The 27,708-nt window shown below is 39.4% G+C and overlaps 1 protein-coding gene across 3 annotated transcripts in view; it reads left to right on the forward strand.

The window, feature by feature from the left end:
* The window catches only part of SYK (spleen associated tyrosine kinase), a 255,942-nt gene that overhangs the window by 154,372 nt on the left and 73,862 nt on the right, over positions 1-27,708 (forward strand). For 2 of the 3 annotated variants that reach the window (XM_069762302.1, XM_069762305.1), the window contains exons 5-8: positions 3,810-3,900; positions 9,736-9,785; positions 20,202-20,277; positions 24,581-24,764. In XM_069762302.1, coding sequence (XP_069618403.1) covers positions 3,810-3,900; positions 9,736-9,785; positions 20,202-20,277; positions 24,581-24,764 — 401 coding nt within the window. Of the gene's footprint in view, positions 1-3,809; positions 3,901-9,735; positions 9,786-11,731; positions 11,801-20,201; positions 20,278-24,580; positions 24,765-27,708 lie in introns of all 3 variants that reach the window. The other variant, XM_069762301.1, reaches the window with a different exon arrangement.

The raw sequence follows: 27,708 nt of genomic DNA on the forward strand, positions 1-27,708 counted from the left end.
AACATGACGTCCCGTCTCAATTCCTGTCAATTTTGCATTGAAAAGTCAAACGGCGCTCATTCCCTTCCGAGCTCTCCCATCCGCCCAAACAGTGGTTTACCCCCACATATGGGCTATCAGCGTACTCAGGACAAATTGTACAACAACTTTTGGGGTCCAATTTCTTCTCTTACCCTTGGGAAAATAAAAAATTGGGGGCGAAAAGATAATTTTTGTTAAAAAATATGATTTTTTATTTTTACGATTCTACATTATAAACTTCTGTGAAGCACTTGGTGGGTCAAAGTGCTCACCACACCTCTAGATAAGTTCCTTAGGGGGTCTACTTTCCAAAATGGTGTCACTTGTGGGGGGTTTCAATGTTTAGGCACATCAGGGGCTCTCCAAACGAAACATGGCGTCCCATCTCAATTCCAGTCAATTTTGCATTGAAAAGTCAAATGGCGCTCCTTCGCTTCCGAGCTCTGCCATGCACCCAAACAGTGGTTTACCCCCACATGTGGGGTATTGGCGTACTCAGGCCAAATTGTACAACAATGATTGGGGTCCATTTTCTCCTGTTATCCTTGGTAAAATAAAACAAATTGGAGCTGAATTAAATTTTTTGTGAAAAAAAGTTAAATGTTCATTTTTATTTAAACATTCAAAAAATTCCTGTGAAGCACCAGAAGAGTTAATAAACTTCTTGAATATGGTTTTGAGCACCTTGAGGGGTGTAGTTTTTAGAATGGTGTCACACTTGGGTATTTTCTATCATATAGACCCCTCAAAATGACTTCAAATGAGATGTGGTCCCTAAAAAAAAATGGTGTTGTAGAAATGAGAAATTGCTGGTCAATTTTAACCCTTATAACTCCCTAACAAAAAAAAATTTTGGTACCAAAATTGTGCTGATGTAAAGTAGACATGTGGGAAATGTTACTTATTAAGTATTTTGTGTGACATATCTCTGTGATTTAATTGCATAAAAATTCAAAGTTGGAAAATTGCGAAATTTTCATAATTTTTGCCAAATTTCCATTTTTTTCACAAATAAACGCAGGTACTATCAAAGAATTTTTACCATTTTCATGAAGTACAATATCTCATGAGAAAACAATGTCAGAATCACTGGGATCCGTTGAAGCGTTCCAGAGTTATAACCTCATAAAGAGACAGTGGTCAGAATTGTAAAAATTGGCCATTATCATTAACGTGCAAACCACCATTGGGGGTAAAGGGGTTAAAGAAAAACACTGAGTAATTTTTTAACCTTAACGTGTAAATGTTAGCATAGTGTGAGCGTGTTCATATACTCACCGATCACCGACTTTTAATGTATCCAGCTCCTGGATCCTGCTCCTCTTCTGAGTAACCTGACAGATATTCAAGCTACCTGGATCACATAGTGCTGCCTGCACAGCCTCCCCGCCTGACCATACATGAACTGATTAGCGTGGAAAAGTTTCTGAACATTTTCCCATGCTGTCAGTTCACCACGTCAGGAGGGGAGTCAGCGCAGCCTAAATGACGTCAGCGGTAGCCACTGAGCATGCGCTGAGGCTGAAAATTATTAAATTTTGGGATTAATATCAGCTGATATTGCAAAGCTAACGTCAACTCTACAAATATTCCCTCACTTGCCATCGCACCAGGGCAAGCGGGAAGAGCCAATCAAAGCATGCGAATTGACACATCCAATAGATGCACCTTTTCGGGGGTGGCTGCAGTCTGCTATTTTTAGAATAAGGGTCAAAATCCATGGCCCCTTCCCAGCCTGAGAGTACCAGCCCCAAGCTGTTTTTAGCTTGGCTTGTTGTCAAAAACAGTGGGAACTATATGCCTTTTTTAATTATTTATTTAAATAATTTAAAAAAAACACATGGGAACCCCTCTATTTTTGATTACCAGCCAAGATAAAGCTGACAGCTTGGGGCTGCAGCTCGCAGCTGTTGGTTTTTCCTGTGCTGGTTGTCAAAAATAAAAGGGACACCATACCATTTTTTTGTATTTATTTATTGCACAGTCGTTGGCTGGTGAATACTCCCATCATCATACACCTGCTCTCACTGCTATAAGCGAGACCAGGTGCAGGATGATGAGAGTAGTACTCTCATCAGCCAACACCTGTGACCAGCAGTTACCTTTTTACTGCCAGTCACAGCTTCTGGCTTACAAGCTGTCATCTATTTGACAGCGTGGAAACCGCAGCGCTCTGACCGGCAGTAACAAAGTTACCACATATCATAGCCGGTGCTTCTCATGCTGTTACACAGATGACAGTGTGGGAAACACCTGATGTTTGGGCCCCTCATTCATTTGAATGGGGTCAAGGTCCAGGTACTGTTCTGGTGCCCAAATTGAACATTTTTAAAATGTTTGGGCAAAACTGCCTGAACCGAACATTCACGGGTTTGCCCATCTCTAGTAAAAATCATTCAATGTAATTTTCTGGATTCTTTTTTTAATTCTCACAGTTGAAATCTAGGGTAATAATAATAAATAATAATAATAATAATCTTTATTTTTATATAGCGCTAACATATTCCGCAGCGCTTTACAGTTTGCACACATTATCATCACTGTCCCCGATTGGGCTCACAATCTAGAATTCCTATCAGTATGTCTTTGGAATGTGGGAGGAAACCGGAGTGCCCGGAGGAAACCCACGCAAACACGGAGAGAACATACAAACTCTTTGCAGATGTTGTCCTGAGTGGGATTAGAACCCAGGACCCCAGCGCTGCAAGGCTGTAGTGCTAACCACTGCGCCACCGTGCTAGAGAAAGGATTGCACATAAAAAAGCAAAAAGTATAAAATAATTTTTATTAAACAACTTATTATTAAAAAAGTTATATCTATTACAGTATTTTGGGATGATAAGACAATGAAAACTACCAATAGTGGAACCACAGATCAAAGGTAAAGAAATATATGATAGATCCAGTTAACCACAGCAAACAGCTATCATATGCATATATCATATTATGCCATTATGGAATTAAGTAGAACCAGTGGTGAGTGTCACCAAAAGAAAGTGTAGACAGGAGGCATAAATAAAAGATAATAGTAGACCATAATTACCTCAGACCTGCGGTGCCACAAGCCTAGGGTAAAAGTTACAGACCTCTCCATTATTTGTAGGTGGGAAAACTTGCAAAATCGGCAGTGTATAAAATACTTGTTTTCCTCACTGTATATGCCTAGACAGTTCCATTAATGAAAGGGGTTGTCCACTACTAGGACAGTCCTCTCTTCAAAATGTTAGGCCCCCATAAAATAATAAAGATTATACTCACCTTCTGTGCCAGCTACACTCCTGCGGTGTTGGTACTCATTCTCCCTGAGGCTCTAGTGCGATGGTGTGACATGTGGCGCTGGCGCTTAACCATCACTGACATCTCTCTGCCCACCTTCAAATAAATCGTACATGAAAGTCCAGGCTGCAGCTGATCCCTGACTTCCTCTTCATATTCGATTTGTTTGAAGGCAGGAACTGTGATGCCAGCGCTGACTGAGCTTCGTTATCACGTGTCACAACAACACCGCGGGAGTCCGGAAAAATGAGTGCCAACTGCACGGGAATGGCACCGGCACAAGAGGTGAGTATAGGCTTTATTATTCTATTGAGGCCAAGCGAGTAGTGGACAACTTCTTTCACTTCTTTCAAGAAAAATACCACGAATATACAGACTTATGTAAGTAAAATATTGGATGTAAAATTTGTATTCATTGTCTAATTTTTCATGTTTATACATTTTAGGTAATGTACTTATTTTAATTACCTATTTGTAATTTTCTTTTTTTATTTTCCATTACATTTTTTTAGTTAGTCGAACATTATTCCTACAAACCTGATGGACTTTTGAGGAACCTGACAAACCCATGCCCACGATCAACTGCTAACAGCAATTCTGTAGGCAAGTAATTCAATACAGCAAATATATTTAGGTTTCTTAATGGTGTTTTCTTTGATCTAAATATTGACCTCTAGGGTGGGCTATTAATATCAGATCACCGGTGCTCAGGAAGGATATAATGGAACTAGAGAGAGTACAAAGGAGGGCAACAAAATTAATAAAGGGGATGGGAGAACTACAATACCCAGATAGATTAGCGAAATTAGGATTATTTAGTCTAGAAAAAAGACGACTGAGGGGCGATCTAATAACCATGTATAAGTATATAAGGGGACAATACAAATATCTCGCTGAGGATCTGTTTATACCAAGGAAGGTGACGGGCACAAGGGGGCATTCTTTGCGTCTGGAGGAGAGAAGGTTTTTCCACCAACATAGAAGAGGATTCTTTACTGTTAGGGCAGTGAGAATCTGGAATTGCTTGCCTGAGGAGGTGGTGATGGCGAACTCAGTCGAGGGGTTCAAGAGAGGCCTGGATGTCTTCCTGGAGCAGAACAATATTGTATCATACAATTATTAGGTTCTGTAGAAGGACGTAGATCTGGGTATTTATTATGATGGAATATAGGCTGAACTGGATGGACAAATGTCTTTTTTCGGCCTTACTAACTATGTTACTATGTTACTATGTTAAAAGAGGATAGAATGTAGATTGAATCAGAGTAACACAACCTCGCCCAGCCACTAGTATGCTTAGGTACATGGAGTAATGTAAAACATGAAGAGGACGCCGTATTTCGTTTTGTGCCATGGCCATTTTAAATATTTCTGAAAGTCTGATTTAGTATTGATCGCCTATTCTAAGGATATTGTAATCCTGGAATGTCCCTTTAATTATAACCTCTCTTCACTAGTATAATAACGTTGTAAGAATGTTTAGTAGCAAAACAAAATGGGTTGAAGGGCTCATGTCAAAATAAAGTGCTAGGACAGAGATCAGTCTTGTTCAATAGCAATCAGTCACACTAAATGTAATGTAAACACTATTTTGTCATGGACAGCCCCACTTCAATTCTACTGTGTAATGTAATAGAAAATGGAAAACTTGAAGTACGGTAGAATGTCTATCAACTGTGTAAAAGCTTTTAACCCCTTTACATCCGAAGGTGGTTTGCAGGCCCATTTTTACAATTCTGACCACTATCACTTTATGTGGTAATAACTCTGGAACATTTTAACGGATCCTGCTGATTCTGAGACTGTTTTTTCGTGATGTATTGTACGTCATGATAGTAGTAAAATTTATTTGATATGATTTGCATTAATTTGTGTAAACAAGGAAAATTTGGTGAAAATTTAGCAATTTTCAAACTTTTAATTTTCATGCCCTTAAATCAGATAGATATGTCACACAAAATAGTTAATAAATATCATATCCCACATGTCTATTTTACATCAGCACAATTTTTGAAACAATTTTTTTTGTTGGGAAGTTATAAGGGATAAAAGTTGACCAGCAATTTCTCATTTTACAACAACATTTACAAAAAATTACTGTTTAGGCGCACACCGGAGCATGGAAGGCAGACACCATGTTGCATTTGGAGAGCCTCTGATGTGCCTAAACAGTGGAACCCCCCATACGTGACTCCATTTTGGAAACTACAGCCCCCCAAGGAATTTATCTAGATGTGTGGTGAGCACTTTGAACCCGCAAGTGCTTCACAGAAGTTTATAACGTAGAACTGCGAAAATAAAAAATTACATTTTTTTCCACAAAAATTATCTTTTTGCTCCCAATTCTTTATTTTTCCAAGGGCAACAGAAGAAATGGGACCACAAAAGTTGTTGTGTAATTTGTTCTGAGTATTCTGATACCCCATACGTGGGGGTAAACCATTGTTTGGGCTCATGGCAGAGCTCGGAAGGAAAGGAGCATTGACTTTTTCAATGCAGAATTGGCTGGAATTGAGATAGGACGCCATTTCGTGTTTGGAGAGCCCTTGATGTGCCTAAACAGTGGAAACCCCCACGAGTGACCCCATTTTGGAAAGTAGACCCCGAAGGAACTTGTCAAGATGTGTGGTGAGCACTTTGAACTCGTAAGTGCTTCACAAACGTTTATAATGTAATGCCGTGAAAATAAAAAATAAAAAATCATATTTTTTCCACAAAAATAATCTTTTAGCACCCATTTTTTTTCCAAGGGTAACAGGAAAAATTGGACCCCAGAATTTGTTGTGCAATTTCTCCTGAGGGCACTGATACTCCATATGTTTGAGCAAACTACTGTTTGGGTGCACGTTGAGGCCCGGAAGGGAAGCAGTGATGTTTGGAATGGTCTGCGGGCATCATGTCTTATTTGCGGAGCCCATGATGTACCTAAACAATAAGCTCCCACAAAAGTCACCCCATTTTAGAATCTAGAGCCCCTCATGTGCCTAAACAGTGGAAATGCCCAACAAGTGCCCCATTTTTGGAACTTACAGTTGTGCTCAAAAGTTTATATACCCTGGCAGAATTTTTGCTGTCTTGGCCTTTTGTCAGAGAATATGAATGATAACACCAAAACTTTTTCTCCACTCATGATTAGTCGTTGAGTGAAACCATTTATTGCCAAACTACTGTGTTTTCTCTTTTTAAATCATAATGACAACCCAAAATATCCAAATTACGCTGATCAAAAGTTTACATACCCCATTTCCTAATACTGTGTATTGCTGCCTCTAACATCAATGACAGCTTGAAGTCTTTTGTGGTAGTTGTGGATGAGGTTCTTTATTTTCTCAGATGGTAAAGCTGCCCACTCTTCTTGGCAAAAAGCTTTCAGTTCCTGTAAATTCCTGGGCTGTCTAGCATTAACTGCAGGCTTGAGATCTCCCCAGAGTGGCTCCATGATAATGAGGCCAGGAGACTGAAATGGCCTTTCCAAAACCTTCACTTTGTACTGCTGTAGCCAATGACAGGTTGACTTGGCCTTGTGTTTTGGATTGTTGTCATGTTGGAACATTCAAGTACGTCCCATGCGCAGCTTCAGGCTGATGATTGCAAATTTGCCTCCAGTATTTGCTGATAATATGCTGCATTTATCTTTCCTTCAATTTTGACCAAGTTTCCTGTGCCTTAGTAGCTCACACATTCCCAAAACATCAGCGATCCACCTCCGTGCTTTACAGTAGGAATGATGTTCCTTTAATCATAGGTATTGTTGATCTCTCTCCAAATGTAGCGTTTATGGTTGTGGCCAAAAAGTTCAATTTTGGTCTCATAACTCCAAATTACCTTGTTCCAGAAGTTTTGAGGCTAGTCTCCGTGCTATTTTATGCATTGTAAGCAAGATACTTTGCGGCATTTATGCAGTAATGGCTTTCTTCTGGTGACTCGACCATGCAGCCCATTTTTCTTCAAGTGCCTCCTTATTGTGCATCTTGAAACAGCCACATGGCTAATTTTCAGAGAGTCCTGTATTTCAACTGATGTTATTTGTGGGTTTTTCTTTGCATCCTGAACATTTTTCCTGGCAGTTGTGGGCGACATTTTTGTTGGTCTTCCTGACCATGGCTTTTAGGGTTTGTATTGGTGCATAACTGACTTCTGCTTTATCTTTACACAGTGGGTGTAAGAGTTCATTGAATAAAGAAGGACATGCTCTATTCTCCTCTTCATGACACTGCCTGCTTATGATTGGTCAACCTCATGCAGGTGAAGAAGTAAATTTTCTCAGAGACAAATCTCTGGTCACATCCAGTTGAATTAAATGGAATGTGTAACCATGTTTTGCTATGCAATCTAAGAGCAAGGAGCAGCTTGAGGTGGGGGCTGAGACCCTAATTCCAGTGATGTATCACTTGCTAGTCTTCATGCTGTCATTTTGATACAATCACTGTTTTCTTTGCTGCTCATCAAGCAGAGCTCAAATGCTGAGCCCTGTATAACCCTGGCCACACTACTGATTGACAGCTTTCTGTGTACACTGTAAATTTACTGAAAGTTGCTTGTCAGTGGTGGGGTCGGGGTTACACAGCAGTGGACTAGGATGCAAGAAATCTCCTGCTGATAAAACACTGATTTCATTGAAACAGTGAAACAAAACCTAATAAGTAACACATCACTGGAATCAAACTTCCACCCCCTAAATCATGCAGCTTTCAGATTACATAGCCAAAAACGGCTACGACAGGCTTTTTTTTAACATAAATTATAACCAAAACTTTACAAGCTAATATATTGATAATTGAAAGGAGAAATTAAAATTTAATTTTACTCTGCTCAGCTCTACAGCCACAATCCCATATTCCCCAGACTGGTGTCCATAGATTGCTACCCAGTCATTTTGTTTGCCCTTAGTCACACTCTGAAGTCAACTCTGACACATGGTAAGGTTTTTATTTGTAGACAGTGTAGGTTCCATGCATATTAGAGGCACCCTGCTGATGGTGGGACAGCCTTTATGCTATTTTTGATCAAAAACAGCATTACTAAGGACCCTGGGTTATTTAAATGTACTTTTGCTTTTTACTTATTTAATTACAACAGGGTTTTTGCTCATTTTGTTTCTTGTAGGTTTTGTACACTATTCCATATTGTATTCATATTTAACATGCTCAAACTGGTGAAGGTCTTCTTTAACCTTTTTTTTATTCTTTTGATATATTTTTTGTTATGATCCGGTGAACTTGGAGCAGCATGAAATCTTTCACTGGAGTAGGTGGTAACTATACTGACCGTAAATCCTGATTTTAACACCGCAACTAGAAGTAGCCGTGGGGTGTACCTAACAAGCCCTAGACACCTCGTCACAGCCGGAGGACTAAATACCCCTAAAGATGGAAATAGGAATACTATCTTGCCTCAGAGCAGAATCCCAAAGGATAGGCAGCCCCCCACAAATATAGGCTGTGAGTAGGAGAGGAAAGAGACACACAGTCAGAAAACAGGATTTAGCACAAGAGGCCGCTCTAGCTAAAATAGAAAAGGATAGGACAGAGTTCTGTGTGGTCAGTATTAAAACCCTTCCAAAAATATCCACAGCAGATTATACAAAAATTCCTCCATCTAACTAAAGACGTGGAACGTATATCTGCAACTCCAGAGACTACTAAACTCAGAGCAGGAATACAATCAAAAACAAGCACACAGCTTGTGTGCCATAGAAAAAGAAACAGGCACTTATCTTTGCTGAATTGGCAGCTAAGCAGGAGAAGCCAGACAGAGATCAAATCCTTCCCAAGAAACATTAACAACTGGCAAGGACTAATGAGTCCTGCAAACCTAAATACTCCAGTCAGAACTGCAATCAGTATATACACCTGTCCAGGACTGCAGCCCAGAGACAACTGCATTACCACCTACAACCACCGGAGGGAGCCCAAAAGCAGAATTCACAACAATTTTTTATTTTAGCAATCACCCCTTCAACAAAATTGCATTGGAATTTACATAACCCTAAAATGCTATGTTACAAAGTAGCTATATGTAGATTCGCAACCAAAAAATGTAAGGTTGATAAATTGGAATGAGTTGTTTGTTCTGATCTACTGTCCCTACTCTATACAAGCATGAAATGGCGCTCCTTGACCAGCCCCATTTTTTATACTGGATGTGACCCCCTGATTTGCTGTGCTAGACCATGTGTTGCAGGGATTTATGGGGAAGTCACTCCTTTGTATCATTAGTCCACTTTATAAGTCTTCAGCAATGTATGAAGTGACGCTGTGAATTTTTCTTTGTCTGATCCTCATGATTCGAACCGCAATGTTCAAATTTAGGGGGAGCTGCGAATTTCAGGAATTTTGGCTTTAAGATGATCCTCTGCTGATTGATCTGCTCATCCCTACATAGTAAGGTAGTAAAGGGGATAAAGTATTTACAATGTTTTTTTCATTTGTTTTTAAGGGCCCGTTAGTTTCCGTGCACATCATGGACTTCCTATGCCACCTACAAGGGTAAGCTACAAAAAAGATTTAATATATTCAATAAGGTTCATGGCAACTGAATACATACCATAACATGATTACAGTATATTAATCTGCAACACAACTCTCTTCTGGTCTTATCAGTAAAGCATTCACTCTGCATCCTTCAACTTTACCCTATAAGCGATCGGAAGAAGTGAGTCACAAACTAAGTCTATATGCAAAATACATTTGTTGAAAAAGAAATGCTAAAGTAGACATAAGTGCAAAAATATAATTTTGCAAATTTAATGAACAACATTTGAAAAGTTTAATAATTACATATTTGTAAGTAACATCCTTATATATGAACACATTAATATAATTTATGCATTTATCAATTGCTATATTACTGGATTATAACAAATCATGAAGATCTCTTCTTCCGACGCTACAATACAGCTTTAATCACTCAGCTCTAAATCAGAGATAAAAGTATAAAACTGAAGATGTATATGTCACAATGCAATTAATTATCACAATACATAATTAATACAGCTCCAAATTTAACCCTGCTACATCATGTGCAATATCTATTTTTAGACAATTTTTTTTACCAATTTGGATAATTATGATGGTAATAGCTATTTGACATCAGCCTGTGCTCATCGTTTTCACTGATTGGATTCAAATGGACATCCTAATGCTTGTAAGAGAAGATGAGCAGTCTGGCTTTAGTTAGTTTAATAACTTGAGTAGCTGAATCATCTGGTGGGTTTGCGGTTAAGCAAAGGTCAAACCGCCACTGTATCAGCAACAGAAATAATAACGCATGTGGTTTCGATCTAGAGGAGACACATTATCAGTGGTTCCCTCAGTTAGGACATGCCACAGAACTTATGAGAAATCTTTATCCATGGAGGTTAAGGTGGTTCAAATGGTTCCAAGCAAAGTAATCCAAGATGGTCGCCATCACCTATTTCTGGCTGAAACCTGTTCTGGATGCTTTGCAGTCAGAAGAAATGCTGATCCAAACATGAATCTCATCTGCAAGCTGAGAAGTAGCTTGTGAATAAAAATCATTTATCTCCTCAACTTGACATGTTTACTATGGGACATGGACCAGGAGAAACAAAGCTGTTCTAATCAGCTTACTGCAGAGCATGGAGACTTCTTCCTGAAGACTATCTCCTGTTCCATTGTAAAGCTGCCAGGTTGGTTAAGGAAGTAAGTTTTGCTGATTCACAATGTTACTTCTCAGCCTGACAGCTGAAAAACATGTCTGGGGCAGTATTTCTTCAGGCTGATATCTCTCGAAGGGCAAACATAGGATGAGTTGTAGCCTGAAATAGGTTAGAGTGGCTATCTTGCATAACGTCTTGGAGAACAACCTTCAAGTAGCATCTGGGGAACTTGAACTCATACGCAATGCATATAGCTTTAGGTTGTACTGATGTAACTGTCACACCCCAAGCCCTGATGCCGGAAGGAGCCTCAATGCCCCTACGCCACACAGAATTTACCAGTATATGAAAATGATAGTAAGGTCCTTGTAACAGATTTTACATAATTGGGAGCCTAGGAGCCCAACAAGCACAAAAGTATCATCAAGGATTACAACTTTTACAACTTTAATTATTTGGTTTAAATAGCGTCCAACATATAGTTCTTGTCTATATGTTAGACGCGCAACCTTAAGAGTAACAACTTTTTGTCAGTATAATGACTAATCTATAAGTGTCTAGATTCCACGGGCTTCATGTGTTGCATTTGTCCACCATTAGCCATATCTCTCATGCAAAATCTGAGGAGTCTCGTGGAACACTGAAGTTCTTTAGAAATCAATTTAAAAAATTCCTTCCAATGCTAATGCAATAGAAGTATAGTACATCAGTCAATACTGAATACACAGCTTATTACAATTATAATGACATTGCATTATGTAAAAGGGTTTTTCTAGCACATTTACTTTTCCTCTCTGGCATTATGGTTTCTAGAATTGGTCAGCAGGTGGAATAATTTCAAGATTCAAATCCTACTCCTTTCCCAAGGCTGGCAGCAAAAAGGTGCAGAGTTCTTGCTCTTTCAAAGCTTTTATAAATTGCTAGCAGGTTTGGCTGCTTTGCTTTTACGGCTTGGATTAAAGCAGTATTGCAGGATTCAGGCACATGTATTTGAAATTAAATTACATATGGAGTTCAATATGTTGCAAAATGATGCATTTTTTAACAAAAGATATTACATAAATATATCTGATTGGGTTTTATTACAAACAGATTCCTTTGTGGAAGTGATATTTCATGTGATTATCCATGCAACAAAAAATACATCCCCACGGTCACTCCCTGGTATGTGGGGAAAGGATTGTACGCCCTCACTTCTTCCAGACGATAATAGTATACAGATACTTATCCGTCCATTAAAGGACCACTGCAAAGTTTTAATTTTTCTTACCCCATTTGTTATCAATAAGTAATATCTGTGTAATGAGTATATTAAACTACTTACCGGTCGCTGTCGTCTACCGTTTCCAGTGGTGCTCCAGTCATCTCCTACATAATGTAACCATAGTTCTATCATGCCTTCCTCACATGTGTGCCTTTCTTATTGTAAGTCTATAAGAGCCTTATAGATTTACTTTGAGAAAGTGACCTCTGGTTCGCACAGATGACGCTGTGTGAGGTGGCAAGTCACAGCTGCAGACAGATGCAGGAGAAAACAGGGGCAGTGCTGAAAATGGTGTAATACAATAAGTATTATAATGCACTCATTACACACATTACTGATTGGTACCATAGGATGCAATAAAAATATGCCAGAGTGTTCTTTAATCTCCAACTATTGAAGCTGCCAATAAAATGCAGACTGATGTACTGTCTAGGAAGGCTGTATTTACAGTATGCCAACCCCTAAGAAAAGTGAAAAAAAGCATACATAACATACAAAACTATTGTAAATACATATTCCTTTCATTTACATACTTTTATTTAATTAATGGAACTAAAATTATACATAATATATTCCTTTTAATGATATTGATTTGAAAAGCCTGTTAACTTTTGGCGAAGTCCACTTTCTTGATATGACCCAAAGCCTCTTTGGAAAATATTCAGTATACTGCCTTACTCTAACTAGCACCAGTTTAATGCAACTAGTAAAACAGAGTAGTAGCAGCTGGCAATGAAAGTGATAAGAGACTTAAGCATTTGCATTAGGCTGGTTTCACATTAGCGTTTTGAGGAGCTGCGGAGGGCTGCGGACTTCCTCCGTGAAGCCCCGCCCTTGGCTGCACCTCCGCCGCTAGCTCTGCCTACTTCTGCATGCGGCGTGCATGCGACCAGCGTAGGATGCAGCTTGTAGCAATTTTTTTTTCTCTGCATCGTCAAAATGATGCATGAGGAAGCATCCGCATACAGCGGCACAACCTGCGTACCTAATGTTAAAGATAGGTACGCAGGCCACATGCAGAAGTAGGCAGAGCTAGCGGCGAAGGTGCGGTCGAGGGCGGGGCTTCATGGAGGAAGTCCGCAGCTCCTCAAAACGCTAATGTGGACTTAGCCTTACAAAGCTGTGTGTATATGTGGCTCCCCTGCGAACATAGAATGTAGATAATTGAATCAGCCCTCATCATTGAGGCTCTTCTATTGACCATAAACACTAGGAACATTCAAATGGATTTAGACCTTAGCACCCCTTCATTATTAATATTTTGAACTGTTCAAGCAACACTAATCATATGGAGAAACCAGCATTGCTGCTTTAATCCTACTAACCGTGTGGTTAACTACTAAATCCTCATCCTAACAACTTGCTTGGAAATCTTTATGGCCAACTTTGCATGTTGAAGATTTGCTGTTGAAAGAATCCTCAGTAAGTATATTTTCATAGGTGGCACATCTGTTGCAGAAATTTGAGTGACTGTTCCTTTCATCTAAATGGGGTTTGAGAAATTCACATGTACATGCTGCAGAATACATCCTCAATCAGAAGTAGTGATGAATTTTCAGTCAAATCTGGAAACATATCTACCTACCATAAATGATGCTCAAAATCTGCATAACAATCTGTAATTTTACATTATTACCGTAATATTGATGCATACTACAATTGATGAATTCCAGTGCATTTCCACTGCAAGAGGTTTGTACTTGCTGTAGTTTTGAAAACCCATAATATGCCCTGAAATCCAAGCAGATTATTTTTTGCAACATGTGAATGGCGTTACACTGGCCACACTGATTCGTCGTATGTAAACGAGAGAGAACAGTGTATAGGTATATGTTGTGTAGCTACAGTGTTTATAAAAAGTATTTACCAGCTTTGCCTTTTCCCTGTTTTATTAAGTTAGTACATTGATTCACATAGCATGCTCTAGACCTTTCAATAGGATGATCACAAGTAGAAAAGACTCTTTAAAATTAATACTAAAAATGTATTAGAAAGGCAAAATCATTGAATGCAGAACTATGCCCCCTAGTAACCCATCATGTGTTATAGCAGTGTTGTCACCATTTACAGTTCTAATTTTCTATGGATAGTTCTCTACATGAGGACATTTGTATATAAGGATTGTGCAAAAGCTTTTATATGCTAGGTATCTTAATTCTTAGCTACTGTACACGATTAATTTCTTAGAGGACCAGTAAGCTCTCCTAATTTGATTAATCATTAGATACAGGAAATATATATATCTATTTTACCATGTTAGCCAGTAGATAGAAAAATATTTAGAATTGAAAGTCCTCAATGGTTGATACCTTTTAATGGCTAACTGAAAAGATGGTAACAAATTTCAAGCTTTCGAGACTACACAGGTCTGTGCCTGATGAAGAGTCCCGAGTAGTCTCGAAAGCTTGCAATTTGTTACCATCTTTTCAGTTCATCATTAGATAGACATTCTAGAAATAGGTACAATTATGCCACAATCATTGGAAGTATAAATTCATCATTACTAGTAATTTTCTTTTATCTGGAAAAACAATCGCTCCCGTTCCTGTCCCCTGAATTTGTCTCCAGATTTTGGGGCTTGGCACCAAGGCAAAGAAAGCATTAGAGGAGCACTACATTCCAGGGTGAACTTGTCTCTCATTTCTGTGACAGAGGTGTACAGGAGATTTCCTAATTTTTTAGGTAGTCCAGGAGGCCTTGCGAAAGTATTCGGCCCCCTGGAACTTTTCAACCTTTTCCCACATATCATGCTTCAAACATAAAGATACCAAATGTAAATTTTTGGTGAAGAATCAACAACAAGTGAAACACAATTGTGAAGTTGAACAAAATTTATTGGTTATTTTAAATTGCTGTGGAAATTCAAAAACTGAAAAGTGGGGCATGCAATATTATTCGGCCCCTTTAACTTAATACTTTGTTGCGCCACCTTTTGCTGCGAATACAGCTGCCAGTCGCTTGGGGTATGTCTCTATCAGATTTGGACATCGAGAGACTGAAATTCTTGCCTATTCTTCCTTGGCAAACAGCTCGTGCTCAGTGAGGTTTGATGGAGATTGTTTGTGAACAGCAGTTTTCAGCTCTTTCCACAGATTCTCGATTGGATTGAGGTCTTGACTTTGACTTGGCCATTCTAACACCTGGATACATTTATTTGTGCACCTTTCCATTGTAGATTTTGCTTTATGTTTGGGATCATTGTCTTGTTGGAAGACAAATCTCAGTCCCAGTCTCAGGTCTTTTGCAGACTCCAACAGGTTCTCTTCAGGAATGGTCCTGTATTTGGCTCCATCCATCTTCCCATCAATTTTAACCATCTTCTCTGTCCCTGCTGAAGAAAAGCAGGCCCAAACCATGATGCTGCCACCACGTTTGACAGTGGGGATGGTGTGTTCAGGGTGATGAGCTATGTTGCCTTTATGCCAAACATCGTTTGGCATTGTTGTCAAAAAGTTTGATTTTGGTTTCATCTGATCAGAGCACCTTCTTCCACATGTTTGGTGTGTCTCCCAGGTGACTTGTTGCAAACTTTAAATGACACTTTTTATGGATATCTTTGAGAAATGGCTTTCTTCTTGCCAGTCTTCCATGAAGGCCAGATTTGTGCAGTGTATGACTGATTGTTGTCCTATGGACAGACTGTCCCACCTCAGCTGTAGATCTCTGCAGTTCATCCAGAGTGATCATGGGCCTCTTGAATGCATCTATGATCAGTCTTCTGCTTGTTTGAAAGGAAAGTTTAGAGGGATGGCCGGGTCTTGGTAGATTTGCAGTTGTATGATACTCCTTACACAGTGCTCCTTGGGATGTTTAAAGTTTTGGAAATCATTTTGTATCCAAATCTGGCTTTAAACTTCTCCACAATAGTATCACGGACCTGCCTGTTGTGTTCCTTGGTCTTCATGATGCTCTCTGTGCTTCAAAGAGAACCCTGAGTCTATCACAGAGCAGGTGCATTTATATGTAGACTTGATTACACACAGGTTGATTATATTTATCATCATTAGGCATTTAGGACAACATTGGATCCTTCAGAGATCTACAATGAACTTCTGGAGTGAGTTTGCTGCACTGAAAGTACAGGGGTTGAATAATATTGCACGCCCAACTTTTCAGTTTTTGAATTTCCACAAAAATTTAAAATAACCAATAAATTTCGTTCAACTTCACAATTGTGTTCCACTTGTTGTTGATTCTTCACCAAAAATTTACATTTGGTATCTTTATGTTTGAAGCATGATATGTGGGAAAAGGTTGAAAAGTTCCAGGGGGGCGAATACATTCGCCAGGCATTGTACATTGACTAGTTGGACTATGTCAAAATGGCAAAACATTTTTGACTTGCATATTAGATATTTATTATTTTTCTTCATGCAGCTATCCATATTTGATTTGGTAACAATGGCTTCCTTGGAAACCTCTGATGTAGTTGAAAGAAAACATATTTGTAGACTCTTTTCTTTTGTTGACCAGTGAAAAGATGTCTAATGAAATCCTCTGAGTTTCAGTGTTGCTGCACAATAAAACATGGAAAAAGTTCAAGCGATATGAAAATACTTTACTGTTGCTATACATTTACAAATATCATTATTGCTATTGTATACTTGACTATTATTATTATTATCACCACCACAATAATAGTTAATAGTGAATTTGGGTCACCGGGTGTGTGAAAGGTAAAGTGGAAACTATCTTGCCTTTATATGTTTGACCATTATTGTTATTTTTATTAGTAGTAGTATTATTGTAACCTAAATATATATATATAGCTTAATATCTGTTAACCATATACTATCTTTTTACAAATATAAATTCACATCACAAATTCAGTAATGATTTCACACATATCAATTTATTTTTTATGTATAATAAATAAATGAAAACAGTATAGTTAACCTACATAATTAATCAATTGTAGTGCTCATGGAGGCCATGGGAGCAATGCAGAAGTATGTCCCTCAGTGTCTTGTCAAACACCTCTGGGTCCTGATCTCCCCCACTAGGGCAAACAAATCCCTAACAATCCTCAAAAATTCTGCTGTCAAATTAGTAATTCTCACACTATCATCATCACCAGTCCTTGAATCTACCATATCACTGTCACCAGTTTGCACACCAGAACAAACATCAGTAATATGCATACAAGGGGCACGCAAACCAAGTCTCTTACCAGGCTGACTACGAGGGTCCCTCAATACAGCTGTCGCATGTCCTCCTCGGCTATCATCGATCTGGTCATCGCTGCCCGATGATATCTGGCTTTCTTCCTCCCATGCAGACTCAGATTTGGGAATATCGCCTAGAAGGTCAGGCGTTTCCAACCCTTGACTTGATCTGGAGTTTGTGCTGGAAAACACTCATCATCGGGGTTAAGAAGCAGGGACATAAGCTGCATGTCCGCAGCTAGCACTCCTGGAATTAGCTTGTTCACCCATGAACTCGAAACGCAATTCCTCAGTTCCAACAGTTCCATCGGCTCACTGCCTTCTGGCCCCTTTAACAGGCTGACCAGACCTGTATCGCTGCGATCATGCCAATGATATCAGTGATGAGAGAGTATATTTGTTGCTTGGGTTTTCCCGAGCATGCTCAGGTGGTCTCCAAGTATTTGTGAGTGCTCGGAGATTTAGTTTTTGTTGACATAGCTGTATGATTTGCAGCTGCTAGAAAGGCTGAATACATGTGGGGGTTCCGTAGCAACCAGGCAACCCCCACATGTACTCAGGCTGGGAAACCTGAGCAATGAGTATACTCGCTCATCACTAGTCAGCATCACTCCATCATGAGTTTCCTCCAGATGGGCCCTGTATGACTGCACAGGCCGCACTTCCGGATTTGCAGCAAGGTCACATGACATAGCTGCATGTGTCATCCAGCTGACCTCGCGTTGTCACCCAGATGAGGAGAAAGGGCCAGTGTAATCACAGACCTTATCCCTGGGACCAGGCCTGAGCTAAGATTTCTCCCAAAGCAATGCACTGAGAGTGCAGGCAGAGCACTGACATCCCTGAAGGGTCCCTGCTGGGAATTCCATGGCCTTTACAAAGATAGAACAGACTACTGAGAGCTTGTCAGTATTTCCATATAATTTGCATCAACTACTGTATATTCCAGCAGAACAATTTAATACATCATGGAATCACTGTAGCGGTTTACACTAAAGGACATCCAACGTGCAACTAGATAAATGTTTCTACTATACTAGCCATACAGACTGTATGGACGCTAGAAATATGAGCGGTGTACATTGGTCCACTCCTCAATGAAATTTACATTCTAATCTTATGAGATACAAACTATTTTATTTTATGGGTTGATTTTAATTAACCCTTTAAAGCTATTTGATGTATATATCCGTAATGAACACATCTCACTTAGTGCTTCATGAAGGATAGACACATCATGCTGATCGAATGGTATAGCTTCTGTACTGGTGCAATCGTTAATGGGCCTGGGTTAATACACAGGTAGCCTTCTTCGTAAACTGCTAGAACTGGCATTCTAGCTGATCCTAGCAGTTAACCCTTCTTATGCCATTGTCAGTAGTGACAGTCAGTGGCACTGGTGAATGAGGAGCTTCACAGAAGGAAAACGCTCTCTCTGTCAGCACATCGACAGCTGCCTAGAGACATGGCAGAGTCCTGATGGGTTTCTATAGCCTGACAAATTCCTCTAGGTCTGCTGTACATGACAACTTATCAGATCCCAGTGAAAGCATGCCCCATAGGTTATCTTTCAGTCAAGCACTGACAGGATATTATAAACTGGACTACTGAATCAGTACTGTCTATTACTATTGTGATCATAAGGTGGCATATTCAAGTCCAGGATAGTGACAAAAAATATTGTAAATGTAATTTAAAAAATGTTTTTAAGTGTTTTTTTATTTAATAAAAACACCCTCACCAAAGTGTAAATTTTTCCAATAAAATAGGTTTAAGCTAGGAAATAAATACGCATAGTTTAAATAATATAACATATTTGGTGTCTCTGCATCCATAATAACGTGTATTATAACAGGATATTATTTTGTATCCCACACTGAAAATGCTACAAACAAAATTAGAAAAAGTTATCAAAAAGTTGTACCTTTCTCACAATGGTACCAATAAATACTACAGATTGCTACTGAAAAAACAAGCCTTCATACAGATCTATAAATGACAAAAAGGAAAGAAAAAAATATGGCTCTTAGAACATGATACAAAAAAAATATACGTGTTTTTTGTTAAAACAATATTTTCTTGCACAAAAATAGTAAAATATTTAAAAAATCTAAGTTGGATATTACTGTTATTGTATTAATACATACTATAAAAATGTACCATTTTTATTGGGAAGATATGCCCTCTCCCATGGATAAGGAATATCCTCCAAGCTTGGGAATACTCTTAACACATGAAGAAACAACCACAGAACTGCTGTTTTCTTCTGTTTCTCCGCATAAAAAGTTAATGAAAGTTAGGTAGTAAGTTATATGTACTCCAAAATGATACCACTGACGAATACAACTTTCCTTGAAAAATAACAAGCCCACATACTATTTTTAATAAGACAAAGCAAAACAAATAGCCTGTATGGTTATCATAGCAAGATCATTTCTAGCCATATCAGAAAGCCACTATCTAGCAATTGATCTCCACACCGGCAGAACAGGAATGTCCATGTGTCTTCATAGATGACCATTTGTTTAACTAGTCAATATATATTATTACCACGATCCTGCAACAGCCAATGAAGTGAAAATGTAAGATTATTTTCTCTCGATTATTTGAGTTTCTGGAATGGGGTGGATCTGTGGGTCTTAGTGACTTAATGAGTAAAGGGCCTTTAAAGTTACAAACATTTAAATACTTGGTGAAAAATGTTAAATTCAGATGTTTTAAGCTTATAGAATACTGTATAATCATAAAGTTATGTAATTTTTTTATTACATTAGAATTGATTATGATTATGATTTTGTATTGTAAGTTATTCTTACCAGTATTCTGTGATCACTAATTATACTTATTCTACTAGACAACTAATGTTACAAGAGCTGGAAGTGTTTCGTCATCAAATCCATATGTGTCCAGAATGAGGCCAAGTGAAAGAGGTAGGTTACAATCTCTATATACTGTCTGCCAAAACATTTTCAGGAATTTATTAAAGGGCATGAGGTGGCTGTCTGTGCTTGGAGACAGAGGATTGTATGTTAAGGAACAGTTCTGAGGAGGAGGTGAGGTGGATGGGGAGGATTGAAGAGGAGATGAACAGTTCTTTACTAGGAGTAGGGATTAGGGGAGTTTGCAGAAAGTGAAGAATTATAGTGGTGAAAGTGAAAACAAACAGAAACATACCTTCAGTTACCTTCAGTTCCCTTCTGGTTCAATTCTGGTTTTAATTCTAAAATTAATTTTCACACTTCTAGGACACACGTATAGGAATCACACTGCAGACTAAAGTCATTGCAGATTTGTTCTATGCAATATATGTACAAGTGCATTCAGGTGTGAAGCAGAGAGGAGTGGTCTCTGCTAATCTTGGTCAGAATTAAGGGTGGACCAGATGCATACAATCAAGCATTGAGTAAACAAGCTCATACATAACACTGGAGTAAGCTGGGGTTAGCTGAAAGGCATACCATGTGAATGCTAGGAGCAGAGGAAAGTCTGTGTGGAAAGTTGGGTGATGTACTATGTGCACTTCATAGACAGACAAGGCAGCAGAGCAGGCTGGAGAGCTGCTTATTTACGATAATAAGTGCAAAAACTGCAACTAAATATGAGGCCTTTTTCACACATCCGTGTCTCCAGTACATGTGGTGACAGTTTTCGAACATAGACATGTCAGTTTTTTACCATCAACACAGATGGCAAAACGTCCCTCACATGTGCACACAATGATGTTCTCCATGTGACACGCATCTGCACCAGCGAAGAAGCTCTACAGTAAGCGCTGTTCCCCGGCGGCAGATTCTGAAGACAGCTCTCATCATACTCCTCTGCTCTGCCGGCGATCGGCACGACAAAAGGAGAATGATGAGAACTATATTAAAGTCCGAATGATGACACAGTTGGGGGCTTTTAGGACTCTTACTCCCATCATCCGACACCAGCTGCCGCTAATAACAGTGAAAGCAGGAGCAGATGATCGGGGTATTGCTCAGCCGCCACCTGCAATATAGCAAAATTAATTAATTAAAAATCCATCATGGATTACCTCCTATTTTCTTGAATCAACCAGGCAAAACTCACAGCTGGAGCTGCAGCCCTCAGCTGTCATCTTCAGCAAGGTTTGTTATTAAGAATATAGGGGTGCCCATGCTGTTTTTTTTTAATTATTTAAAGAAATAAGTTAAAAACATGGCATGGAGTTCCCCTCATATTTACAACCAGCCTTGCTAAAGCTTACACCTGGGGGCTGGTTTTCTCAGGTTGCTAAGGGGCCATTGATATAGGCAACCCCAGCCTAAAAACAGCAGCCTGCAGCTGCCCAGAAAAGGCACATCTATTAAATGTGCCTTTTCTGGCGCTTTGCCCGACTCTTCCCACTTGTCCTGTAATGGTGGCAAGTGGGGTTAATATTTGTGGGGTTGATGTCACCTTTGTATTGTCAGGTGACATCAAGCCCATGGCTTAGTAATGGAGAGGTGTTTAAAAGACACCTCTCCATTACCAGTCCTATAGTTATATATTAAATAAAGACACAGCCTGAATAAAATCATTTAATTGAAAAAAATGACACAGACACCTTTAATATTCACATTTAAACTATACTTACAAGCTCACCTAATTCCACCAAAGCCCTCGATCCCCTGTAATAAAAATAAAATAAAAAAACAACAATATACCATACCTGTCCGTCGTTCTCTCCCATGCCGTAATCCATGTCTGGGGGATAATTAGTTTTCAACCTGGACGGTGACAAGATGCCACCATCCAGGCTGAGACCCACTGGGGAATGAGATGATGCGAGTGCAGCCTCAGTGATGTCACTGAGGCTGCATTCCCAGCCGTCCTGAACTGCGGTGACCTCAGGACCATGGGAAAGGGTCAGTGATGAAGTCGCCGCAATTCAAGCTCAGTTTCTTCACAGCAGATCACCAAAAAAAATTGTCACGTTGATCTGCTTTGAAGACACTGAGCTGCTCTGCTGAAATCTCATCTCCTGAGATCTTGGTGTAGAGATCTCCAATTGCGCATGCGCCGCCCCTGGCAGTTATTTTCCCAGAGTCCACGGCATAGTAAACCATGTAAGAGTGGGGTTCTGGGCTTGCACAAAATGTCAGCAAAGCCCTCGTGCTACAGAACACCCGCAGCTGCACACATCTGAACACCCCCTCATCCCAGCCTGCTGCCTGCAAAAATGCTCCACTCTCGCATCCTCCAGCAGCGACCCTGCGACCCTCCTCCACCATGGCCAGTAAGGTATATCCACATTATAAAATGCACCCCCATTTTCCCCCCAAATTTTGGGGGGAAAGTGCGTGTTATAATCCGTAAAATACAGTAGATATGATCCAAAATATTATGTAAAGTGTTTATAGAAAAAGCTTCAAATTAATCCATAAAAAAGGCCTCACTCAGTTCCATCATCTGTCAATGGAAATATAGGGGGCTTCCACGTCACTGGTTGTATAAAGGCACTAGAAAAGCAAAAAAAAATTTTGCCCAGAAGGAAAACCAGTGAATTAGGCACACTGAGCCACACTGTGCCTATACAACATGTTTGGCATTTCTGTAGCAATAAGAGGTCGCCTAATTTACGGGTGTCTTCAGAAGCATGAGCTGGGCACTACAATGTACTGATCACTACAACCTACTGTTAACTACAATGTACTGGTCACTACAACATACTGATGACTACAACATACTGGTCACTACAACACACCGGTCACTACAACACACCGGTCACTACAATGGCAGTTTGCAATTTTCGTTCAGCAACATCCACTGCTGCTTATTTCTAGAAGACACACATGGAGTCAAAATCGTTATTATATCAGTGTATAAATTCCCAAAGGTGTATAATTTAAAAAATGAGGTGACTTTAGGGGGATTCTGCTCTTCTAGCATTTAGGGGCTCTGTATGTGGAGTCCACAAACAATTGCAGGAAATCTGCGCTCCAGGAGGCAAATAGCGCTCCATCCCTCTTGAGTCTCGCCGTATGGCTAATTAGTACTTTACAGCCACATATGGGGTTTTTTTCTGCATTCAGCAAAAATTTGGGTGCCATTTTTACCTGTGTGAAAATGTAAAATTTGGGACAAACAATATTTTGGTGGTAAAAATGTAATTCTTTTCTTCTTCACTGCCCAATGGTATAAAATTCTTTGACCCACCTGTGATGAATTAATCACACCCCTAGACGAATTAATTGAAAAGTGTAGTTTGTAAAATGGGGTCACGTATGGTGGATTCTGATGTTCTGGCACCTCTGCCAATGTGACATGGCACCCTCAAACCATTCCAGGAAAATCTGAACTTCAATATGGTGCTTGTTTTCTTCTGAGCTTTGCACTGTGCCTCCAAAGTAGTTTTCAACCACATATGGGGTTACATATGGGCTTACTCACAGCAAATTTTGGGGTCCAATCCTCTTGCTATCTTTGTGAAAATGAAAAAACTTGGGGTTGAAACAACATCTTTGAAGGAAAAATATTTTTGCTTCATTTTCACAGATCAATGGGTGGGTCCAAGGTGCTCACCACACATCTAAATAAATTACTTGAGGGGTCTAGTTTCCAAAATGTTGTCATTTGTGGGGGGTTTCCATTGTTTAGGTACATCAGGGGCTCTCCAAACACAACATGACACCATTCTATCAAAGTCTGCATTCTAAAGCGTCACTCCATCTTTTCTGAGCCCTGCTGTGTGCCCAAACAGTAGTTTACACTTACATATGGAAAATCTTTATACTCAGGAGAAATAGCACAACAAAGTTTGAGTTCTATTTTCTCCTGTTACCTTTTTCGAAAATACAAAATTTGGGGCTAAAAGAACATTTTTATGGAAAAAATTAGATTTTTTTATTGTACCGACTCTACATTATAAACTTCTGTGAAGCACCTGGGGGTTTAAGGTGCAATTTTAGCCAAATTTCCATTTTTCATAAATGAACTCAAGTCATTTAAAATAAATTTTAACCCTATCATGACGTACAATATGTCATGAAAAAACAATCTCAGAATCAGTGGGATCCGTTGAAGCGTTCCAGAGTTATTACCTCATAAAGTTACACTGTTCAGAATTGTAAAATTTGGATTGGTCATGAAGGTGAAAACTGGCTTGGGTGGTAGAGGGGTTAAATGATTGGCCCCGCAGTGAAGCACCTGGCACCTGCATTTGATTTGAACTGTCATTCTATACTGATAGTCACTTGGAAAAAAATATTTTATTATAACTTTCTATAATAGGTACAGGACCATCACAGTATTCATTGCCAATGGATACTGAAGTATATCGTGGAATATATGAAGATCCCGATGAACTAAGGGCTCAAACCGTCAAAATAAAAAGAGAACAACTTTCTCTGGATGAAGGTGAACTTGGTTCTGGAAACTTTGGAACTGTGAAAAAAGGGAATCTAAAAATGACAAAGTAGGTATCAAACACATAGTATACCCGTCTGTATTCTCTCTACGTTCACTTTACAGCACCATCTAGTGTGCTAACATTATTTTAGTTCAATGTTTTTACATGTCAGAAACCTGAAATGATTAACTCTTTGAAATATTACAGAAAGAAAATGAAATGCAGGAAAACAAACATGCCATTAAATACCCTGATATTAAGATGATATGAACAAGTTTATGATGTTTTATAGTACATATGTATGTAAATGTGGAATGCTGTGTCCTCCCAGCATTGCTCTACATACATATAATTGAAAATAGTCATGTAAAAGGCAGCAAAGGAATGGTTGTAAAAATGAAACAGGTAAATAGATACTGTATATACTAAATATTACATTGTGGTTTATTAAACTCTATCCCCATATACCTTGTTTTACATTTAATCTTGCGGTGCAGAGGGGCTTTTGTGCCAATGTACCGATTTCATGTATGGAAGTCTTTGGTTAACTTAAGACCAGGCCATTTTCCCGAAGTTCACGATCAGGTACATTTTCTTCCTTCATGCGGTTTTAGGAGTTCTAAAGTTTTTTCCTTGTTGGTTATTCAAATAATTTGGGACTTTTTTGATATGCATAGGGCCTAAATTGTACATTACATCTAAGTTTGTATTTAAGTAAGAAATAAAAAGAAATATGTGCCGATTTTTTTCCATTTGATCAAAAACCAATAAGATTTTACTGACTACCACTACATCTTTTTACTGACTTCACATATAGCATCACCTGACTGGTGAAAATGCAGCAGCTGTCGACTGTACACTATAGGTGACACGTTGCTGTATCAGCCTTGATTGGTGTTGGCACTAACCATGGCTTTTTAAACCCTTAGATGCTGCTGTCAATAGTGACTATGGCATCTAAATGATTAACAGAGTGTGGGGAGCTCCCTCTTTAACTCCATTGGCACCCTGAGATCATGATTGTGTGGTCCTGATGTTTGCCACGGCAATTTACGGGCCTTAGAGTCTTCTGGCTATAGTAGTCTGTTCATGTCTCTGACATAGAATCCATCTCCTTCCTTAGCGGTATGATGGCTGGACATTCCCATCTTGTTTGTATTTGCATATAATTGTTTGTAGAGATGAACGAAGCATCTTCAGGTGCTAGGCGTCTGGATTCTCCCGCTGTGCGGGATAGATCCTAAGCATTATCTGCTTCTGCGGTCTCCCATTCAGGTCCAGCCTCTGCGATTGCTGCTCAGCACAGACGTCGGTCCCAGCATCTTGCTCAGGTTCGTGGTATACATTTGGTTACTGCTGGCTGTCCAGTCAAGTCTATGGTAACCAATGATATGCGGGTTGAGCCTTGCGCTCTGGAGTCTAAGTCCAGAGATCACCTAAATGAGCATGTCTGTGATGTGGCGGCTTCTCATTGGTGGTAGAATGTTAGCTGCTCTGATGATGCGGCAGCCCCGGATTGGCCCATGAGTGATGTCTTGGCCGACTGGGCATGATTGTTTGCGGTGGCGCTTAGCATATAAAAGGCTCTCGGCTGCGCACATGGGCGCGCTAGTGTCATTTATGTTTTGTGTGTGTGGGTGGCTACTCGACCACTCTGTCTGCACATTTATGTGTGTCTTTGCCCAGACACTGTACACATTCACAGGCATGTTGCATACTTATGCAGTTTCGTACCGTTGGCTCTACACCTGAGTCTCTACTCTGCTACATGCTTAGGGTGCTGGTCAGGCACAGGTTCAGTAGTGTCAGGACTGGGGTAACTAGCTGCTTGGCTTAGCATCTGTTTCGTACATGTGCGCGATTGGCACAGTTCAGTTACAGAGCAAGCTCTCCCCTTATGCTATACTTCTCGGTGAAAGCGACAGGGTACTGTATCTAGCATCAGAGAGCTCTCTCTCTTGGTTCAGCATCTGCTTCATTCGTGTGTGTGGTTAGCACTGTTTAGTTGCAAAGCTAGTCCAATTTACGTGCTATTATCCCTGTGATGTTAACAAAGTATAGCACTTGGCATACTCGTGCCGTACCTCTCTGTGAAGTAACTGAGCTTGGTACTCAGGGTTCCGTTCACACTGAGTGGCGTTAACTCAGTGTGTTCAAGGTAGCACTTGCTGTTTTGTTCCGTCATTATTCACACTAGCAGCAGGTTTCTTCTCTGCACAGTGGACCCCGGGTTGCAATTGCACTTTATTTTTATATTTTATTTAGTGCAATGTGCCAACTGGAACATCAGGTATGTTGAAACTGTACCCAAGGATGAGCCAGACTTGTGCAAGTCCACAATTATCTTCCTGATATCTTGGCTGATTTCTTAGAGACTTTCCCATGATGCTACATAAATAAACAGTGTGTTTCAGGTGTGCATAAAAATACATCCACAGGTATGTCTCTAGTTAAATCAGGTGTTGCCAAAAAACAGAAACTTCCAAACACATTACATCATCATATGGGCACTCCAGAATTGTTTAAAGACATAGTAATCTTAGTGTATGTAATCTTTTGACTTTTCAGAAAGTAATAAAAATGGCTTAAACATTCTACATCTCATTATTCTGGCATTTGGCAAATATTAATATAGCAATCCAAATTGACTGAAAACAGGAAAGGTTTATTCTGATGTCATGTCAGATATTGAGAAAAACATGCATATGGGTTTTTATATACTGTATGTAAACTTCTAGTTTGAACTGTATATAAAGTTAAGCTAAGGGTGGGATATATATTCAATGCTAAAACAAGGTAATTTTCTTGCCGCTACAGCTAAACTGAACATTCCACAATCTACACATATTTGCATCACTTTAGCAGGACTGAAAGATTAATATTTGGGGTGAATATCATAAAATTGAAGAAGCTCCCTTAAATCATAGCAAGAAAACTTGGATAAATGTTTTTTTTTCTGCTTCTAGCCCTATATGTCCTGCAAAAAAATGTCTTTAGATAGCAACATTCC

This window comes from Ranitomeya imitator, chromosome 1, assembly GCF_032444005.1.
Source record: "Ranitomeya imitator isolate aRanImi1 chromosome 1, aRanImi1.pri, whole genome shotgun sequence".
Taxonomy (NCBI): domain Eukaryota; kingdom Metazoa; phylum Chordata; class Amphibia; order Anura; family Dendrobatidae; genus Ranitomeya; species Ranitomeya imitator.